Source organism: Diachasmimorpha longicaudata, chromosome 8 (genome assembly GCF_034640455.1).
Source record: "Diachasmimorpha longicaudata isolate KC_UGA_2023 chromosome 8, iyDiaLong2, whole genome shotgun sequence".
Classification (NCBI taxonomy): domain Eukaryota; kingdom Metazoa; phylum Arthropoda; class Insecta; order Hymenoptera; family Braconidae; genus Diachasmimorpha; species Diachasmimorpha longicaudata.
The window spans coordinates 2,207,808-2,228,871 of NC_087232.1; the positions used below are offsets into that span (position 1 = coordinate 2,207,808).

General features: G+C 36.8%; 1 protein-coding gene and 1 long non-coding RNA gene across 4 annotated transcripts in view; one reads left to right on the forward strand and one right to left on the reverse strand.

Moving 5' to 3' along the window:
- The window catches only part of LOC135165587 (zinc finger protein 1), a 20,827-nt gene extending 19,069 nt beyond the window's left edge, over positions 1-1,758 (reverse strand). Inside the window, exon 1 of the mRNA XM_064127024.1 lies at positions 777-1,758. Within this exon, the coding sequence (XP_063983094.1) occupies positions 777-810 (34 nt within the window). The 5' untranslated portion in view covers positions 811-1,758. The remainder of the gene's footprint in view (positions 1-776) is intronic.
- On the forward strand, positions 1,564-20,842 carry LOC135165589 (uncharacterized). 3 transcript variants are annotated; one of them, XR_010299530.1, is made up of 3 exons: positions 9,434-9,671; positions 14,433-14,636; positions 20,199-20,842. It is a non-coding gene; the product is annotated as an uncharacterized LOC135165589 (long non-coding RNA). The 3 variants fall into 3 exon arrangements; XR_010299531.1 differs by lacking the exons at positions 9,434-9,671; positions 14,433-14,636 and adding an exon at positions 1,564-1,705; XR_010299529.1 differs by lacking the exon at positions 14,433-14,636.
- The last annotated feature ends 222 nt before the right edge of the window (positions 20,843-21,064 follow it).

Sequence of the window (21,064 nt, forward strand, 5' to 3'; positions counted from 1 at the left end):
AATTATCACAAGAAGTTTTTGGCTGGAATTGATCTTACGATGGTTTTCATACAATTAATTAAAAATAATTGTTACTTAAATGTTAGGATGAAGAAATAGTTGAAGTTGGTTTGGTGAATTTGAATGTTTTTGTGTAATTTGTCAATAGTTTCTGAACAAATGCATTAATTCGAATAAGTTCATGCTCATTTCCAGATCCAAAAACCCTCATTCCTGTCAATAAACAAATATTTTCAGTTTTTCAATGTCAATGGTTCTGCCAAGCGATTATTCCTATAAAAACGTCAGTAAACATTGTTGTTTGGAATTCTATAAACTACAAGAAATGGATTCGAACCATTTCTCGTAGACTCTGACGTTTTTCAACATAAATGTATAAATATTTAAATGAATAAATTGTTGAAAGCATGTTCTAGAATGGCTCTTTTCAACTTGGAAATATCACCGAAGGGATACGATGCGATGGGCACAAGATCACAAGTAGACATGGGATATTCAGAAAAAAAAAACTTTTTCGCAGTAAATGAATATTTTTTTCCTCAGTGCAAAACGTTTTCAGTGAAGTTCCCAAAAAATCGATTCAAAATAAAACTAAAACTCCTCAAATTTCTATTCTCCCAACCTCAATAACTTCCACCAATGACCAACAATGACTTATCAACAACAAAATATATTTAATTTTCTCAGCAATAACCTATCCACCCCTTCTCGAGTCTCTCTCTAGCCATTTGGCCCCCCAAAGCCCCAAAAATATTCCATCAATAAATCCAACAAACCTTTGAACGTATTTCGCACGAGAGTCATGCTCATATTAACTCCCGCGATCTCCCCGTTGTCCTTGTATTCGTAAAAACAAAAAAAAATATGAAAAAAAACATCAATCTTCTCACGATCCCTCTACCATCCTCCTCAGCACGTTGTCCTTGATATCTTCGACCTCCGCGTGGACGACACAGTCGTAAAATCCAACCGTCGGCAATCACCACAGGCCCAGCTATTCCTCTCCTCCCTGACCATCAAAATTCATCACCTTGCCCCTCCAAAAATCCCCAAATTCCTCCCCCAAAAATCTTTATCATCTCCCAGTCCTTTTTATCTCGTCGGTAAGGCAGAAGGGGCGGTGCAGAGTTATCAAGAATGGTCGAGTGTCTCCAAAAAAATATTCCAAAATCCCAACACCGATGAAACCAATCACTCGATCACACTTCAACTTTCCCCAGGCACATCCCGTTAACACTAAAAAATATCTTAAAAAATAATAAACTTCGGTCGTCGGCCTGTGCCAATTATTTTCCCCTCTCCCCACATACACACAGACCCAATCAGAGCCTCATCTCCAGTAAAATCCAGTAGCCACAGTGTCTTCCATCCACAAGAGGCATCACCACTAAATTCCACAGAATAATTCACAGTAACATTTGACCACTTCCACAAAAGAATCAAAATAAATGAGGAAAATTATTATAGGGACTCGGAGAAACGGAAAAACCAATGGCCGGTGGGACTGCGGATGGGGGAGGGGAGGAGGGAGGGGAGGGAGGGAATTAAGTGAAAAAAACAACCGAAGAGTGCGGGGTGATCTTCTTTGTCCGTTGAATCCAGTTGTTAGGACATGGCAGACATTGTGTGAGTAGTCTTGTGGTATTTTAAAGTCCAAAAGCAGAGAAAATTCACGGATGCTGTTTTGACTAAACCATCTAGAGAGGTAAGTATAGAGTGGAAGGCGCACCGGTTACTACCGCGGAGGTTTTCTAACTAACACATGTGGACGGAGTGAGTGAGTCGTGGAGGAGAGTTAGATAGACCAGGGGGGCGACGGGGATCGGTGCAGGGGGGGGGGGGTCGGCAGAAGACAGGCGAGATAGAGAGGTCTGATAGGTATGAAGGAGGACGATTGGGTGGTCGGGTGAGTGTGTGTTGGATGGTGATGGCGGACAGCCACCGCCCCCCGGTGTTTATCGTAGGGTAGAGAATGCCCCCACCACTTCCACCTGGATTCTGTCCTTTATTTTTTCGAAGTTCTGGCGAAGGGTTTGTCCTTGTTGGCGGCTTTTGGCGGTGGTGGAGGGGAAGGGGGGAGTGCTGGACCGTTGTGTGGCAGCGGAGAGGGGATGGTGGACGTGGGGGAGTTGCGCGTGTGTGGGAGAGAGCGGCGAGGGGGGGTGCGTAGCCCTACCTGCGTGTACGCGACGGGCGCAATCAGGCTCCAGGGATGTGGATGCTGAGCAGCGGTACCCCGGGCTTGCAGCGCTGGGGGGAGGGGGGGACTTTATTTGGTGGCGATGGGCGAGTGGTTTACAGGGAGGGGTGGGCGGCATTTGAAGGTGATTTTTTGTGTGTGTTTTTTAAGGTACCTTCAGGACGATTTTAGGGGGTGTAATTGTAATTTTAATTTTTCTGACAGTTTTTCGGGGTTTTAAGGCGATCGTTTTAGGTTAACGTAACATGGGGAGATAAATTTTTAATGTGATGGGCTTTTCATTTAATAATTATTATGTGAATGTGATCATTATTTCATAAGAGGAAATAGGGTTGTTAAAGGGGACAAACGAAGGGATACATATACAATACTTTTCTTAGAGTAATTCACTTTTATATTAATCATAAAGGAATTTTCGAAAAAATATTAAATTTAGTTTTCTTTGAAAAATTAAATTGTTCGTTCTTAAATTGCCCTTTTTAAAAATTATATGGAAATGAATTCATCATTTGTCTATTTTTATTGTGAAATTATTTTATATCGACGAGAGAATATTTTCATTTTTTCGCAGTCTCCTATTTAAATTAATTCGTTTAATTAATTTAATTTCTCACTCTCTCTCTCCCTGACATCCCAAACCGGGACTTGTTTTTAAAAAATACTAATCAAAGCAATTTCCAATAAAACCCACTCCTTCATATTCTCGCTCGCCCCCCAATACCCAATTCACCCCCCCCCCCACCCTATTGCGATAAGTCAGCCCCCAATCAATCCAAATAAATATCTCTCATTCTTATCATATTCTACATCCTTCAAATGTTGGTCACAAGACATTAAAAAAATCTTTCTCCCCGACATTCATTAAATTTTAAAATCAAGCGCTGAGTAACGAAACACCGAGAGTGTCTGATGCATATGCGGTGCTTATCTGAATGGCATTTGTTACCGGAAGCATCAAATCGGTATCTTTGTTTCTTCGGGGTTTAAAAAAAAAAACTTAACGCGATAAAACACTAACGTTTTTCGACGAGCCACTTTATTCAGATCTACACAACCAATTTATCTCGCGTTATCGCATACTTCAGTAGTTCCATTCATTTGTTTATGGATGAAATGATACTGATGATCGAGATTATTTTGGGTGGGGTGGTGGGAGGGGGAGGGGGGAGGGGAATTTGTAGTTGATGCCATAGAGGAATAGGAGTGATTGATCAAAGCCATCCGCGTGCGTTTCGAAACGAATGTGATGCTGGAGTATAAACGCGTCGACGCTCATTGTTTCAATTGGTCACTCTTCTCAATCTTATGTGAACCGAGAGGATGAAGGGAAACGCGTGAAGAATAGCTTGACGATGGACACAGAATAGTAGCTTGAATTTCAACAGAATTACAAGTGAATTATCCGAGTGACGAGTGATTCAACAGCTAAATATCATAAAACATTTTTTCCGAGGGATTTTATCGACGGAATTTTTATTTCATGTCATTCTATGGCGTGACTATTATTTTTGAAGATGAATGGAAAAATGTAACATTTATTGTAGTATTTTATCGCTCGATTGTTATTTTTGGAAATAATTACAAAAATATAAATATAATTTCACACATTTAATTTGAATTTTCAAATGAATGTTTCATCATTCTTAAATATCTCTGGTGGAACTACTACTAGTTCTAGTATCAAATGTCATAAAATATTTTTATGGGGAATTTTGTCAGCTTGAAAAAAGGTTATATGAGATTTTCATGTAGGGTGAGGCGTTTTCGAGATAATCGTTGGAACACGAAAAATAAAGATTCTCGCCCTTTCGTCTCTCGATAAATCAGAATCTCGGAAAATTTTCTCGTGAGAAAAGTAAGAATTATTTTCTCTACATGCATAAATAATTTCGAAAAAGCCCTTACTCACTCTCGAAGGTAAATCAATGTGGTCCATTCGCTATCAAGTATAAAAGAGACAGCCACGTTCTAGCGTGAAGAGGGGGAAAAGGTGAAGAACGTCCGACGTCGTATACTATTATTAGTCCGCAGCTGCCAGTGAATTACTGAATGAAAATCAGAGTATAATACACCTCAAGCATTCGAAACAATACCCAAGGTAAAATAAAAAAATTAAAAAAACTGGCAAATTTTACCTCTCTGCCGAACACAAATTCCCGCGCATTCCATTCATTCGCGCTTGCGCGTCAATTGCCCGACTTTCCATCAATTATTTCCGATGTGGAATAATAAAAAGACGTATCTCTTTGTTCTCACACAGTCTGTCTTTAACTGAAAAAATAAACGAGTAAATGACTCTTATTTCATACAAAATGTATATAATGTCACATGACCAGGTATAATCGCGCCTATTTTGTGGTATGTGATAAAAGGAAAATGAGTATAGAATTGCTTTGAGACAAACAATTGAGGATTTGTTGTTCAATGAAATTACACAACCAAAAACCGTGCATGTTTCGGCTTAAATAAGCATATTCTATAGTTTTCTATTATTAAATTTACAGGTATTAAGCAATCGTTATAATCAATTCAGTTTATTTGTTTGATGTTACAAATGTTTAGCACTTGTTATATTAAAAAAATTAACAAACCATAAAATATTTTATCAGTTCTAACAAAATAAATCTAAACAATTTTTCAATTTTAGTGTGAAAAATTTGCATTTGATTGACGTTACTGACTGCAACTTATTAAACTCGACGTTCATAAAAACAATAATCAAATTTTATTGATATCTGAGAAATAAAATGTAGAAAACATCGAAAGCTCCAAAATTTTTCGAAAACTCGATTCTCTATGAAACCGTAAAATTTTCTTCAATTCAATCTTCATTTCTATTTTACAAAAAAAAGAAAATTTCAAAAATCACAACTTAACACTATCTTATGATAAAATCAACGTTTCCGTAGCGAAAAATTAAAATGCAAATTTTTTATTTCTAGACTTGAAAAAACCTAAAGAATCCTTCGACACTTTGCAAAGGACAACCCACCATTGCCTAAATGGAAAAAGCGTAGGTAATTTTTATAATAAAAGTTGTCACTTGTTGTATATCAAGTGGCATTTTCATTTTACTTGAGAATTTTCATGAGGGAATAGCGATGCACGTACTTGTTTCGTGTATAGAGATACTCAGGAGCTCTCACCCTGGCGAGTGAGATGGTGATGAGAAGTGAGACAATGGTCAAAATTCTTCAAAATGGTTACTTGGCCGATACGATCTCCCATATCTGGATCATTTATTGACGAGACAGAAATATTTAAAAAATATCAATACTTGCCGAAATTTGATTTAAATAATGATAATAATAAATAATCGTTTTGAATTCCACTCGTGTAATCAGCCGAACAATTTGGCAACTCTGAACATCAAAAAGCGGCCCATCCCTCGGTAAAATACCTTAGGGCAGAGACAAAAATAAGAAAATTTAATTTTCAAAGCATCAAAAACATTTCTGATCAGAAACAAATAAAAGCCAATGAACGATAAGGCTTTTTCCGTTGTTTCTCATCCACCGAAAAATTTCAAGTGAGTCCTTCCAAAGGAGATAACGTATCCGTCCCTGGTCTTTAATTTCCAACAGTTGGGTCCAGCCGATGACGCGGCTATCGTCTCGAAGGGCCACGGAGATCTCCGAGTGTTGGGGCGTTTTATATTGAAAGAGAGAAATTGTTGAAGCAAGAGGGCGAACTTATCGAAGTAGTGGGAGTTGTTCCAGTGGAGGATCTCTCATGGCTTCTCCCCCTCCTCCACCACCTCGCCCCTTCTCTTCCCCTTTACGATATCTGGTAAAATATCTTCCCCTCTACCCTCTTGTCGTCAGTTGCCCGCCCATTAGGCGCCGCCACGGCGTGATTCGCAACTGTGTTTCTTTATGTTCCCCGTTCCCTTGTTACTTCAACGCACACCGGTCTACATTTTTTTACACGTATTCTTTTATATCTTTTTCATGCACGTGTTTATGAGATTGTCGGTTTTTCACAGGGCATTGCGGTGTAGGAATTGAGTCGAAATGGCCGATAAGCCAGAGAAATTCGTCTCGAGAGGTCGAAATATTGAGGTTTTTCTTCCTATTTACTCGTTGCTAGCGGAATTTACGATAAAATTAGATAAATTTGAATAACGATAGGCTTTGATTTAAAAAGGCGTTGGCACCCTCTGTTGCAGATGGATTTCAACATGGCGGCGGCAGCGGCAAATCCACCTCGTAATTTTAAACATTTACTAAAATTATTTAAGTGAGTTGCGGTGCTTTCCATTGGTTTTATTCCATTCTTAGAGAATGAATCATTTCTTCCAACTATTGCACTCACTTTAGATTTTCAATTGAGAATTATTGGTCCAGAGGGTTCTAACAGTAACAACCTTAATCTCCCAGGTGAACAATGTTCATTATTCCCACGATGGAAACAAGGTAGATCCAGAATTGGAGATCGTGAAAGCGATCTTTATTCGTATATGCTCCTTCGTGATCTCAATCCAATCTTGAAACAGGCTGAAGAGCGCAGGATAGAGTAACCCTTGATTTCACTATCGAATGCAAGACTGATTCATCCTTGGACATGAAAATGTACCGTAAGCAGGCTATATGTATAATTATTAGGTACATACATAATATGCCTCACTGTACTCTGCCAGGAGTTATCAATGATAATTAATTATTGGGAAATTATCGAGCAAGTCGAAGGCTTGATCAAGGATTGGGTAACAGACATTTTACAGGTGTGTAAAAGTATTGAAATAATTTTATTGAAATAATTCTCTTATTTCGGAATAATGTTCGTATATTATGGAGTTGTTTAATAAAATACTAGTTAAGATGAACGTAAACAAAATTGTAATGATTGTAATAAATAATCGATGGAAGACGCTAGTCGATAGTGCTTTCCCCGCGTTGCTAGGCGAGCTGAAGTAGATCTCCACTTCTTGGTGGAGATCTTCATATTCGACCGAGGCACGGCGCCCTAGTCCTCAGTATTTTCTCCGTATGTTTATTCTATGGTGTCAACGGTACCCGCACACACCGTCTTTGGTTCAAGCCCAAAAATATATCCTATTACGCTTCGAAAAATTCCCTCACAATTGTCGGTCAAGTCTCCATCGAGGCTGGTAATTTCAACCTGGACACTTAATGAGTTTTTCATCTTCATTCACGCTTGGTTCAAGCTTGATAATGTAGGCTCAACCAAGGTGGCTCCAATCTTCATTTCATCGTTCAGTTGAATGTGGGATAACAATAACGTACATCTAATCCAGAAAAAGCTCAGGAATTTTCCCAGAAAATTTCCACCGTTTCCACGGATAAACGTGAAAGAAAAAAAAACAGTCGTAACACCTAGAAGATTTACTGAAAATTTACACTCGAAAAATTTGACGGTGTAAAAAATCAAAACCTCCAGGGACAAAAACCTGACCTCTCGAACAACTGTGCACCATGTGTGCACCACTTGTGTTACTCCTCACCCCTGGCGTTCCTCAGCATCACCGTACTCATGTTTTTCCAACCATCCGCCCACCCCCGGATCTGTCCCCAAGTCCCAACTCGGTTTTGAGATCCGTGTTTTCAGCACCTATGGGACAGAATTCCAGAAAAAGTGTGTGCCCACGTTCTCCCAACCTCACTAACATCCTCGAACCTCGGTTATTTTATTTTTTTTTTCACGTCGAATGCTTGGGAGAGCGAAGTCAACTGAGCTCCCGGCCCATAACCGTTTTTTTGTTTCGTTTTTCTCATAGTCTTTATCTCCGCTCCTCTCCCACTTGTACTTCACTCGGGTAATAAACTCGACGTATCAGGGGAAAATAAAACGAGATGACGAGTGACCACTTGAAAATTTAAGTCTCTCGGTTTTGAGGGGTTTGCGAGAGGCCAATGAAGATAGAAACTCGTGTCGATTTTATTTGGAATAGTAATTCACTAGTGGAGTTCATCTATTGACTGACTCTTCTCGTTAGATAATAATAAAGTTGGCTTTATTTGCAGATAATGTTTTTCAATGGCAATTGTCGGCAGTGACAAACAAGGAGATATTTTTTAACTAAAAAATAACATTTTCAATCCTTTTATTTTTGCTTTTTCACACACTGAGTCAAATTTTATAGAACAAAGCGGGTGCGTGTATTTTATGGTATGTGGTGGAAGAAAAAGGAGCATGGAATTATTTTTAGACAAACAATTAAGAATTTCTCCTTCAATGAAATTACTCAGTCAAAATAGTGCTTGCTTCGGCTTAAGAAGCATATTCAACAAAAATAGAAATTTGAAGATAATGTTATTTGAAATATGATTATGGCTAAAAAGCATTCAAAATTAACACTTTCGTGCATATTCATCTGAATTGATATTTTAGTTATCTGGAATCTTCAACCCACATTTTCTGTGAAATTAACAGAGGAGGAAAAAATTAATAAATCCTACAACATATATTGTATTTTACATTAAGTTAAGCATTCAATGGAATTTAATATGATTATAAAAGTTAAATTAGGAAATTGAATTGAGTTAAATCCAAATATTTAATTTATTTGATAAATATATAAATTTTTCATTGTAATCAAAATAAATGTTGAATGATAAATTTAATGTACAATACATACTTTATATATATAGAGTATGAATAATATATGATACATAGCTTTAAATTTAAAGCTATTAAAGCCGAACAAAGTAAATTGCAATCACAAATAGGTAAAGAAATTCATTAATATTCGTTCAACTCTATTTCTTTCCATGGACCACAGTTCTATTAAATATTTTTAAAAATGAATTCAATGATCCTGCGGGATTAAATTGTATTACTAAATTTGCGAGTGAATTCCCCTCGAAACGTAGAGTCAGTCCACCAAATTGATCTGCAATTCAAATTCACCCAATATTAAATTTTCTCAAAAAAAAAAAATTTATCCACATAATTTTACTTTTTACGTTCCGTCATTTTTGACTCTCCTGGCAATAGGGAATAGACGTGGATGAAGGGAAAAAAATAAATGGCAATTTGACTTCCCTCAGTAAAACGAGAGATACTTGACTCTTGGTATGGATACCTCACTTGTATACACATCCGTTGGCGATGACTAGACGTTGAAACGTGATACAGCTCTGGAGTGATGCACGGTAAAGCGGAGGGCAAAGTGCGAGCAATGATCGAGCTGTGTACGCTGGAGCCACTACACAAACGCCTTTTGGTAATAGACGTGGAGGCATACAGAGTGGCGATGGAGATGATGCGGGGCAGAGAGGGTAACCAGGGGGGAAGGGGGGGGGGCTAATATTTGTCTCACAAACTATCCAATGGCTTTACCTCAATGGAAAACCGTCCATTTAATCTGTTCAGAAGCAGTTGACACAGGTCACAGTTCCAAACAATGTGAAGGGAAAAAGAGAAACAAGAGAAATCTGGATCTATACCTGAAGGGACACGTGCTGGTGTATGTGGATGTCATTAGGAAGATTCGGGATTTTTGTTGTGTGTAAGTAGAACCACGATAATGCTTGTCATTACCAATAATTAGCGCTGCGGCGTTGAAAATCAGTCTTGTTATGGAATAAAAATATCATGGAAAAATGGAGTTATGATGTTATTCTTGTTATGTGATGGTAATTTTTAATGTGAGAAAGAAGAATGCTCGTCAGTTGCTAATGGCGCACCACCGATGTTGAGTAAAGTTAATTCACTCGGTCGTCTTGTATCAAATGAGGGCTTTAAATTCACATTAGTGTATTTAATTGACTTACTTGAAGATACTAAATGTAAGAGCAGCCAAACATTTCTCTTTGAATGATTAAGAGGTTATTTTGAAGGATTGTTTATCATCACACCTTCTCATCATTTCAAATCCGTTATTACAATTTAATGCTGATTTGTATAAAGGACTCTTCTTTTTGAAATCAGAGCTTTTGGTATCTTCGTATGAATCGCTTTCCACTTTTTCCATTAAATTAGGAGCAGCTTTTAATTGCCTATTGGAATTTAATTTCCATTTAGGTAGAGATGAATATATGTGAAAAATTAATTCTTCCGTAATTAAAATGAACCTCCCAAGAAAGTAAATGATTGTGGAAAAATCTTTCTTTAATATAGCGAAAAAACGAATGTCTTCATATAAATTAGAATTGAATTTCCAGAAGCAATTAAAAAGTTCTTCTAAGTTAATCGAAACAGTGAAACCGAATTTATATAATGAAAACATCATCTCTGACAGCGAACAGAAGAGTACATGATCCATCACAGAATGATCACCATCACTCGAACGAATTGGAATTTCTTATTCACTAAAATATTACTTTTTGAAATTTCTATTTGTCCATAATTTTATACAATAGGTCAATATTTTATAACAAATGCCAATAATATCACAATTCTATTTTTCTGTCATATTTTAATTCCATAACAACATTGACTTGCAGTAATATAGCGCTAATCAATCGATACACTGAAAAATTGTCAGGTGAATCGACTGGTCCACCAGGTCGACAGATTGACGATGTCGAGTTGACGACTCTCCAGGTATCAAAAGCTACCGAAAAAAATAGGCGAAACGTGTCGGTCGAAGAGAAAAATAAGGAAAGAGGGGGACGAAGAGAGTAGAGTACAGGGGATGGAGTGCACGTGAGGGTTAAAATTGTGCAGAGAAACGAGAGACGCCTTTACCTATGTGCACATAACCCGAGGCCCCATGGTCACCATATGGGCAACAGCCCGGGGTCTGTGTACACCTCTCAATACAATCGCTCTCCTCGTATTCTGTCCATTACTCTCGTCTCCCTTTTTCGCCCGTATGCGGGCCAGATTTTACAGGGGCTAGGTTTCGTAGAGAACCCAAGAGAGATCTCCCTCCTACATGTGCACCTTCGTATCTTTTTTTTTTTTTGAGGTACCGAACAATATGTGTTGTACGACTGTCTCATGGGAATTAAAAAACAGTCCCGTGTTATTCATGTACTTTATTCAAGCATTTCCCATGAGGAGATAGGTCGATCGGTGAGAACTATTATCGAGTGGACCCATTGGATGAATCAGAAATTTCCCAAAATTACCGGGGAAACCATCAAGTGATAAACCTTAAACAGCTGAAAAGCATGAAAATTCTGCATCATCATCTCTTTACAAGTTATTGAAAATTAATTAATTAATTTAAAATATTAATGAAAAATTATTAATTTCATTTTCCGAATTTTGTATATTTAAATATATTAGGGGCCCCCTCCCTTCCGTTACCATTCAAACCACCAAATCAACACTATTTTAAAAATTTATCTTCTAAAAATTTTTCTGTAATTTCAAAACAAAGTAATTTTTGGTACAGTCAAAACAACAAGAAGAGTTAAAGTGCCCTGTGCGGTGTATTTTTAGCTCATGATTCCTTTAAATTCATTTTACATTCATAATAAACGCAGTAATCATGACGAATTATTGAGACTCTGTACCATTGACTTTCTGTAATTATTCTTGAAAAACAAAATCGTCAAATGATTCAATTTTTTTTCCTACATTCAATAATGCGATTTCAATTCCCCCCAATTGTTATTAAGAAAACTATGCAGCCATTCAATTGTAATTAATTTCACCTTCACCTCCAACCACGACCACCTCACGCCAAAGTGATCATTTTGCATCAATTTTTTCAAACTATTTCCCATCGTAATTCAAGAACTGTCGAATAAATATTCGACATCCCACCCCTTTAAAATTAATTATTCTCATTTTTCTGTACGAATTCATCGCCGCAGTGGTACTTAAAATTTTGGTCCCATAATTTTACAATTTCCCCAGCAAAAATTCAACCTCAAATCATCATCATCACCCCCCCCCCCCTCCCTCCGGTTAATACATCAACTTGTAATTGGTCTCGAATGAATTTATCACGGTCACCATCACCTGGCAGAGCAGAATCTCCCCAATCTCCTTCATCCCGCTACATTTCACCTCTCCTCCTCTCTCTTTCTCCCCCCTCCATTTCACATTTAGCATTTGGACGTATGCGCGAAACGCAGCTAGAAGATATACGAAAACGAGTATGGAGGGTTGGTCTCGGTGTTCTTTCCGCCTGCATGCGCATCCATTCGAGTTATTGCATTACTGGCTTAGCTTTGGCGCGCTCTCTATTCCCCTCTTACTCGTGATTGCCGACCATGTGGCCACGCGTCCAACCCTCCCTCTGGCTTTCTTCCCTGGCTTTCGCCCTGCTCTACGTACCATTCACCCCCTTTTCACAAACTCTCGACCATAACCAATATCCAATATTCATTTTGTGGATTTTCACTCAATGTTCTATCACCTTTTTTGAATTCACAATATGTGCATGACGAAAAGAGCCATGGTAATGAAAACTATATAAATACTAGCTGACCCGTCAACGTTGTTTTGCCATATAAATAATATCCTAGTAATTTCTAGCGTAGACAAAAAATAGCTTATTTATTGTAAGTATGTATGTCTATTAGAATGTGTATACTGTATGTATGATCAGTTTTCGACCGGAGAGGAAAAATGATTAAATTACTAAAATGGCTATTAAAAAGTAAGGGTTCATCGTAGAACGGTGAAAATTGAGGATTGTATGTATTTTTGTATGTTGTATCATAAAAAAATAGAAATTAAAAATTTTATCAAAAAAATAAAAAAAAAATTTAGGGGTGGACTACCCCTAACATTTAGGGGGATGAAAAATAGATGTTGGCCGATTCTCATAGATACCGGATAAGCACAAAAAATTTCATCAAAATCGGTTAAGTCGTTTCGGAGGAGTATAGCAACAAAAACTGTGACACGAAAATTTTATATATTAGATTCGCGCCTAATCAGGGCCACTATAATTGAGTAACCGTTACTATGTCATAGTAATTATACGAAAATTATAATTACATATGTTATAGCAATTCTGAGAGAATCGCCTTTCAATTTTCCACATTACTATGCATTACTACGTTATAGTAATGATTACTATATGGTGTAGTAACGGTTGCCATACGGCATGGGAAAACTCTCGATGGTGATTACCTTGAGAGACGCAGTAAACAATACCATTGTGCATGGTAACGTTTACTACGGCATGTATAGTAAAGGACTCCATATAGTTGGCAAATTACTCTACAACATAGCAATAAGGTATATGTGATCTAGTACACGATAAATAATACTTTTAAAAATGAGAAAAATGATAGAACGACTAACTTCCATAAATACTACTGTATTTACCGTCATCATACCTTTAATAGTTACCACTATCTGGAGTATGTTAAAGGACCCGACGTGCGAATAGTATTATTGACAACACCTACGATGGTAAAACGTCCCATAATGATTCATCATGTTTGCTACAGGCAATAGTAAAGTTTACTATGGTCGCGGGGTATTAGTTACTATAGAGCAATATAATTTCTACTACTTTACATGGTAAAAGTTAAAGTCAAGCGGCAAAATCATTTATCATATTCTGATGATAAAATACCCTACACTATAATAGTTATCAATAAAGCGGACATTACTCGCGTTGTATTTTTGAATATTTTTTCATAAGAACCAGATGAAAAAAATTACCGAAAAAACCATTTCTGTTTTCGATTATATGAAAAAAACAAAAATACTGACTCCTCAATAAATTATGCTTCTTAAGACAGCCCATCCCTTGACCTTAACTATTTCATAATTCTCTAAATTCATAAGATTACTGTAGAAATATTGCCCGATTATAATTAAAACTAAATATTAGAAGGCTCTATCGGGCTCTATTCCAACCCCAATCGGCCGCCTGCTAAATAAGTAACTAATCCGTCACGCCATAACAGGGTTTCCTATTTACTTTACCAACTATCCACTGCCTTTATCTCCAGAAAAAACGCCTATTTAGTTTCTGCAGTAGACGTTTACACATGTGAGACCTCCAACCAATTTCGAAAAAAAAGAAGAGAAATATCTCAGGGTCGTTCTTCCTTCATTAAAATACTCAAGTAACATTTTATTTTATTAAATCATAATATAATAGATATGTGTATATATATGTATAATATAAATATTCATTAACGATATCATTGAATTTAATTCAATAAATTGAATTAAATTTGCACATCATATATACTATACATATAATATATTTTATACTTGGTTTTTTAATTAAAGAAAATTCGTTTCTGTAATTGAGTCTCTTCTCTATGGGGCTTTATATTATATGCTAATCAGTTGAAAATTAATATAGTCGATGATTGGTAAAAATTAAAATTTTTGCTGACAGCCTTCAACTCACTGAACTGGAGATAATTTTTGAAATTTGGAAATCAATGTGATTGGAAAAGTTACTGAGACATGTCAGCAAAAGCCATTGGACCCCCATCTCCTCCTCCAGATTTATTCCAATAACTGCATCACGTACTCTCAACGTGAGTACAAGGGGGAGACAAAGCATTTGTAACATGGGGAACTGATTAAGGCTGTTCAGGTAATAAATTCACTCGCAATATATTTCTACGTGATTACGCACTCCGGGGAATTTATTAAATTTGATAAAGGACTTAGATATTTTCATCGGGGGAATTTTTCTTATTCAATTAATTGTCTCGATACATATCATAATTCAAGGACTTACATAAGAAGTGATTTCATTTGGGGGAAGAAAAGGAGATTTTATCAATTTATTTCCCTTCCCCGAGAATTAACAAATTAATTAGGAGCGGAAGTACTTTTATGCGATATCTTTCCCCAGAAAAACTATTAATTGTGACATTACTTCCCCGGGGAAACTCTTCACCCACTTCAGAAGCCCAAAAGGACGGGGGAAAAAGGACAAAGTTGTCGAAGAATATAGAATGTTTGTTCGTGGGATTAAAACGGGTAGAAAAATACGAATCAGCCAGTTGAGTCCATACGACAGACATTTACACCAATTTAAACGCTCTCTGGCACCACCGGTGTGTGCCCTCTCCGTCTCAATTAAACAATTACCGTTGGAAATTAACTCGAATTCCCACCATTCTTGGAACCCGCATAGCTGGCGGCATGAATTATTGTTGAGTTTTTTTTTCTTATATCTCACACGGACAATTCACCTAAGAGGTGATCAATTTTTCGGTGAGTGGGATGAATTTTTTTTCGGATTACTGCGGGTCGAGCAATTGGATTTGATGGACGCTATGATGATGCCCGCACACTTAATCAGTGGAAGTAGTCGGTATGAATGTGGAGGAAATTTCTCCGGTACAATGGGAGTTATTTATAATGAAATAATATGGTGTGAACCAGCGAGAAAAGTATACATGCTCTTCCTTCCGCCAGTGAATTCGTACAATTTTTTACCTTATCAGGTGAAAAGTTCGTCTGAAATTCCGTATTACTCAAAAAGAATATTATTGTGGTTATCGAATTGTTAAATTTTGAGATTCGAGTATCAATTGTTTTTAAACTAGTTATGAAAATATTACTAAAAATGCTGTCGTCTCGAGTTATCGAATTTCCACATTGGAGAATCGATTGTTTTTTATCGATTCATGAAAATAATTAATGTTTATGCACGTCATTTCTGGTCGAGAATTCAGTAAATATCAAAATTCCCTCTCCCCTAGTCCCCCATTGGTATTGGTATTGGTATATTTATACCGCGAAATTCAAAGGTATTGGAAACTAAGTACGTGCGGCAATCATCCTCTAATTCTTAATTAAACATTTTTTTAAATTTTTTTTCAGCGTAACATTAATATTGAGCGTGAATTAATTAACAAATAATTATGACGAGGATTGGGAAGATGATGGATAATTTATCAAATAATTTTTTTTCACCAACTTCAAGTAACTTTTTGGTCCCTGCAGAACGATTATTTTTCAATAGAATTGGAATGAACTCAACGTCACCCAAAACGGCTGGTTGATACGGGCCAGCACAGAGGGTTGACAATAAAATGTATCGGGGCATTTTAACCCTCCCCCCACGCAAACGAGATATTTAAACGCCCGGGATTTTCCTGCAGCGGGGGATGAAATAGAGAGAAATGTCGAAATGAAACTAGCGAAGGGGAACACAGACTCTGGCTATTGTACTCAGGTGTGAGGCGTGTGCAGCCACCGGCGATGAGCGCACCCCGAGGGGGCAACAGGGGGAGGATAGAAAGAAAGATATGACCAGAGGTGGATTTGCACACGCGGCACGAGCCACGGTATATGTACCTTTTCACAAAGGGGATGGAACAGATTGGAACCCATTCATTCATTCTGTTTTTTTTTTGTATAAAAAAAAAATAAATACATCGCTTGCATGATTTTTTTGGTATTTCGATGGCACAAAAGAGCAAATGAAAAATGTTACTATGTACAATTACGTGGTGTATAATTTTTCGGGTTAGGACAAGAATTTTCCATTTGGAAGGGGTAAAACGAACGGGAATAAACAAAAATTAAATGGAAGTCTACAATTATAGCAGTTGTTGCGGTATTTTTTGCGTTACCCTTAAAAAAAGGGTAACATTTTATGTGTGGATATATATTACATAATATATAGGTGATATCAACAGTTAAAAAAATATTTTCTTCTGTCAAAAATATTAATCTTTGGATGAAATAATTTTTTTTCTCAGTATAAAGTAAAATTTTTCGGAAATGTAATTTTCAAAATCAACGACTCAACTATTTGGAGTGGATATTTGTTTATTTAATTTTTCTCTCCGCATACCGAATTTTTACTTGGAAATAATACAAAAATATTACTATTGACAATTAGTTGTATAGAGGAGGGCAGTGGATGAACTCGAAAAGTAATTAAAAGTCGTGTACTCGTGGAGTCACAGGGTCACATTGATTTTTCTAATTATGGACGATGGATTGAATTGGATTTCGATCCAGTCCAATCCATCTTTCTAATTGCAGAAAATTACTTCCAACCAACTGTATGTGCGAAATTCTAAAAAAATCAAATTTTAATTCCTCCTTATAAACAGATAATACAACTCGTTCCCCAAATGGCGTGTCAAAAAATTCCGTCATATTTTGCTGTCTAATAATCAAAAATTTAAATTTTCATCTGTGACTAAAACAAAAATGTCGATTTTTCCACACGACACTGTGTTACTTTTTTTTTTTTAACTTTCTTTTTGAAAAATAGAAACGATGATTGATCCGCGGAAAAAATGGCTATTCCAAAAATGATCCAGTTTTCTGGAAAATTGATGTAGAGTTCGAAAATCTTTGAATTTACTAAAAGGGTAGAGCTTCTTTAAACACCATCTGAACCCCCAAAAAATCAGTAAAAATCCCTGTTTCCAAAAGATGCCTGATGCCTGATTATCCAAAACTACCCATGAAAAATTTCAGGCTCACGAATCACAAAAATCATCTCCACCAATATAAATTTCCTATGAGGCATAGAAAAGAATGCCACGCGTCGACCCTCATTGCCGTCGACAGACTTACCTTCACCACATTTTACTATTCTCCATTGTGTTACAGGGGAAACTCTCGTGCTTACTCACACAAAATCTCGTACGTGGGGAGGTTGGATACCGGATGACTCACCCACGGTCGTCCATATGCATTGGCGTCCGCCACATCTTCCCCTCAGCCTCCGTCCACCCCTGCCCACTCCAGACCCCCCACAAACTGCCAAATCGTAAAAAAAACAATTAAATGAAAAAACCTTGATATAAAAATCTTTTTCAGAAAAGATTGTATCAGCTTTCACCGAGGTAGAAAAATTTTGCCTATTGTTTCATCATATCAAACCCCTCAAGACTCGAATTAGATTTCAATCCCAGTTTAAAGTTGTTGTCGTATAAAATATTCACTGGACAGTTTTTGTTTAAATTTTTACGGTAAACAGTTCAAAAAAACATGTGCAAAATCATCACTTTCTCATTGAGAATGTCCGCCTTAAACTTGAGACAGAAATTTTTGAAAATTGGTTGACTTTTCACGTGTTTAAATGAATCGTCACAGATTGGATAGTTTTTTTTAATAAAAATTGTGTGGGGTAGACATTGAAGATAACTAAACCGTTTTCTTTTCAAGAAATCATTACAGAAAGTTTATAAATTTACATAGTTATAAATAGTGACAATGGAAAATATTGTTATATCCGAAGAGAGAAACATAGCACGATTCATAACAACCGCTGGGGGCGGTTTATTAATAATTTTCCGGCAACTATCTCCCAAAGATATCCCACCATAATAATCAAGTATCGGACGTTACTTAAGTGGCCATGTAACTTACCATCAGAGCAAAAATTTCAATCTGATTATTTTGTAAGGTGAAATTATTATTTTGCCACTATAAATTATTAAGCTCTGTGTAAGGTCATTGTGGAGGGCATAATAATTCGTTTTTCGAAATATAAACATTTCACCCTAGAAAATAATGGGATTGAAAATTTTATTCTGATGGTAAGTCACATGGCCACTTAAGGGTGGTTTCCATTCCTGATTTCCTTGAGATCGCATATAGTTTTAAAGGGTTTGAAGCGATCTATGTAGAACTATATAATACATATATTTTATTTAAATTTTTTAAAAATAGAATTAATTTATGGCTCTGTGAATGGAAAAGCACGAAAATCAAAGAGTCAAATTTCAGTGAAATAAATGTTTCGTGTGAATGTGTGTCCCCGTACGTTCCATCAAATCCCGTTGCTCTCTCCCCTGTGTCAATGTATATATTTATGATGGTACATAGAAATAAGAAAGAGAGATAGGGAGGCCATTCTATGACATCATTCCCCTCGCTCGAAGGTTTCGTTTCGCTGGATGACTTCTGTCGCCTAACTCCACCAAAACACATCCCTCATGGTTCCTAGGGTTGCTCTATTGCCCCTCTCCCCTTTGTCGCATCTACCGCCCTCGTTTTTTCCCCCTTTTACCTTTAATCTTTATCAATCCATTCGAGCATCCAAAGTCCGAATAGAACGAAAACGGACACTGTCCTGCATTACTCACGGCTGATAGCCCTCATCCGTGGCCCTCTGACCCTCCACATCACATGACTTTCACTCTTTTTTTTTCTTTTTTCGGAAATTGAGAAAACAGTGATGACTATAAAATCTATTGCCATGATTGTGAATTTTATTTGTTTGATTTGATTGGCTATCGCTTGGATTCTTTGATTTCCGTGAAATAAGATCGTACGAAGGCTCACGAGAATCTGGCGGGAAACCAAAATGTTTAAGATGGTCGACGCTCTTTTAACCAAAATTCCGGTTTTTTAAATTTTTCTTGGAAATTATCGAAGGGATCGACAGGAAAATAAATAATGTTTTGATTTTTGGAATCATTTAAGGTGGTATCGCGGTACAATCTCTGTAAAAAGTTTGGGCGCTGTAAAATGGCTCAAATGAAAGCACAATTTTTTGATAGTATCTTTTTGCAGTGTCACTTAATCCATTGCATTGTATATGGGCAGCTAAAACATAACTACACAATTTCCAGTGTTACTATTTGTAATTATTCAGTATCCAGTGATGCATCTCCTAGCGCTACTAATTTTTTTTCCAAAATTATTGAACCAGGGATTTTAAAAAAATTCTAATCCGTAACGCTCCATTTAAACACGTGAAAAGTCTCCTAATTTTCAAAAATTTCTACCTCAACTTTAAACTGAACAATTTCAAGTAAAACCAGATGATTTTGCCACTTCTTTGTTGAACTATTTGCCCTAAAAATTTGAACAAAATTTGAACTTTAAATCTAAACTGAAATCTAATCCGAGTCTTGAGGGGTCTGATATAATGAAATGATAAAGCAAAATTTTGCTGATGTCTCAATAAAAGTTATTGTGACTGAATTAGACACTGAGACAAAAAAATTATTTTTTAATAAAAAATTTCAAGATTTTTTGTGCGAAAAATATTCACTAATCACATAAAAATTTACTTGGGATTAGCATGCGATCTAGAAATATTTACGTGGATTTTGCGATAACAAAATAAATATATTGAGTGAAAAAAGTTTTTTTCTCAGAGCACGCGTCCTCCCACAAAAATCGAAAGAATATAAAAAAAAATATTATTCCTTTTGATTTGTTTCAGCCATCGGGTGAGATCGCGCAAGTGGCTGAGGCACTCGAACAGGCACTTTGGTGATGCCCCCAAAAACTCAATGGCGTATCGACTTTTTCGGAACAATGGAGTTGAGGAATCGGACGAAGATGATTATAGGGGTGCGCTAAGATCCAAAAATTTCGAGGTAAAGCTGACAGGTGGGTGGAGTCCACGGCAATACTTGGCTGAACACACCTCAGGCCACACCTACTATCGATCAGTGCTCCTTCATATTTTTTTCTTTACAACCTGCCGGGTATTACTACAGCTGCTGTTTCAAGGATACAATTGTACAATTGTTGAAGACATGTGGGAAAAGATAAACGAATGGAGACAACTGGGAAATTACTTTCGATTCGACGGTAATGGCTGAGTGGTTAAGGCATTAGGCTGATGTAACGAGAATCGTGGGTTCGATTCCCGGCCGATGCTCAAATTTTCGAAGGTCGTCTCTAATTTGTCGATCCCGTTGTCGACTGAGTGGAAGTATCGTAAAGGAGACGAAAGAGCGGGGACTCTACCTGACCAAAGGTTTCTCCCCTTCGCGTAGTTTCTTCGTCCATAGTAAATGCTATGCAAGCGATGAGGAGAGGGGAGAGGAAATAAAAACAAATAATAAAAATAAAAAACAAGTTGGAATGTGAGTGAAGGAAGATTTACTTCAATTTGAGAGTTCAGGCTACGTATCGACACGATAGTTTAAAGATTTTTTTGGCTGATAAATTATGAATGATTATTAACAGTAATAATTATTCTGCTTAAGGACTGTTGGTAATAATAAGTATCGATAATGATTATTTGCTAATGAATTAATCATTTTAATGTTATGCCATATTGTCACGAAATTTCCAATA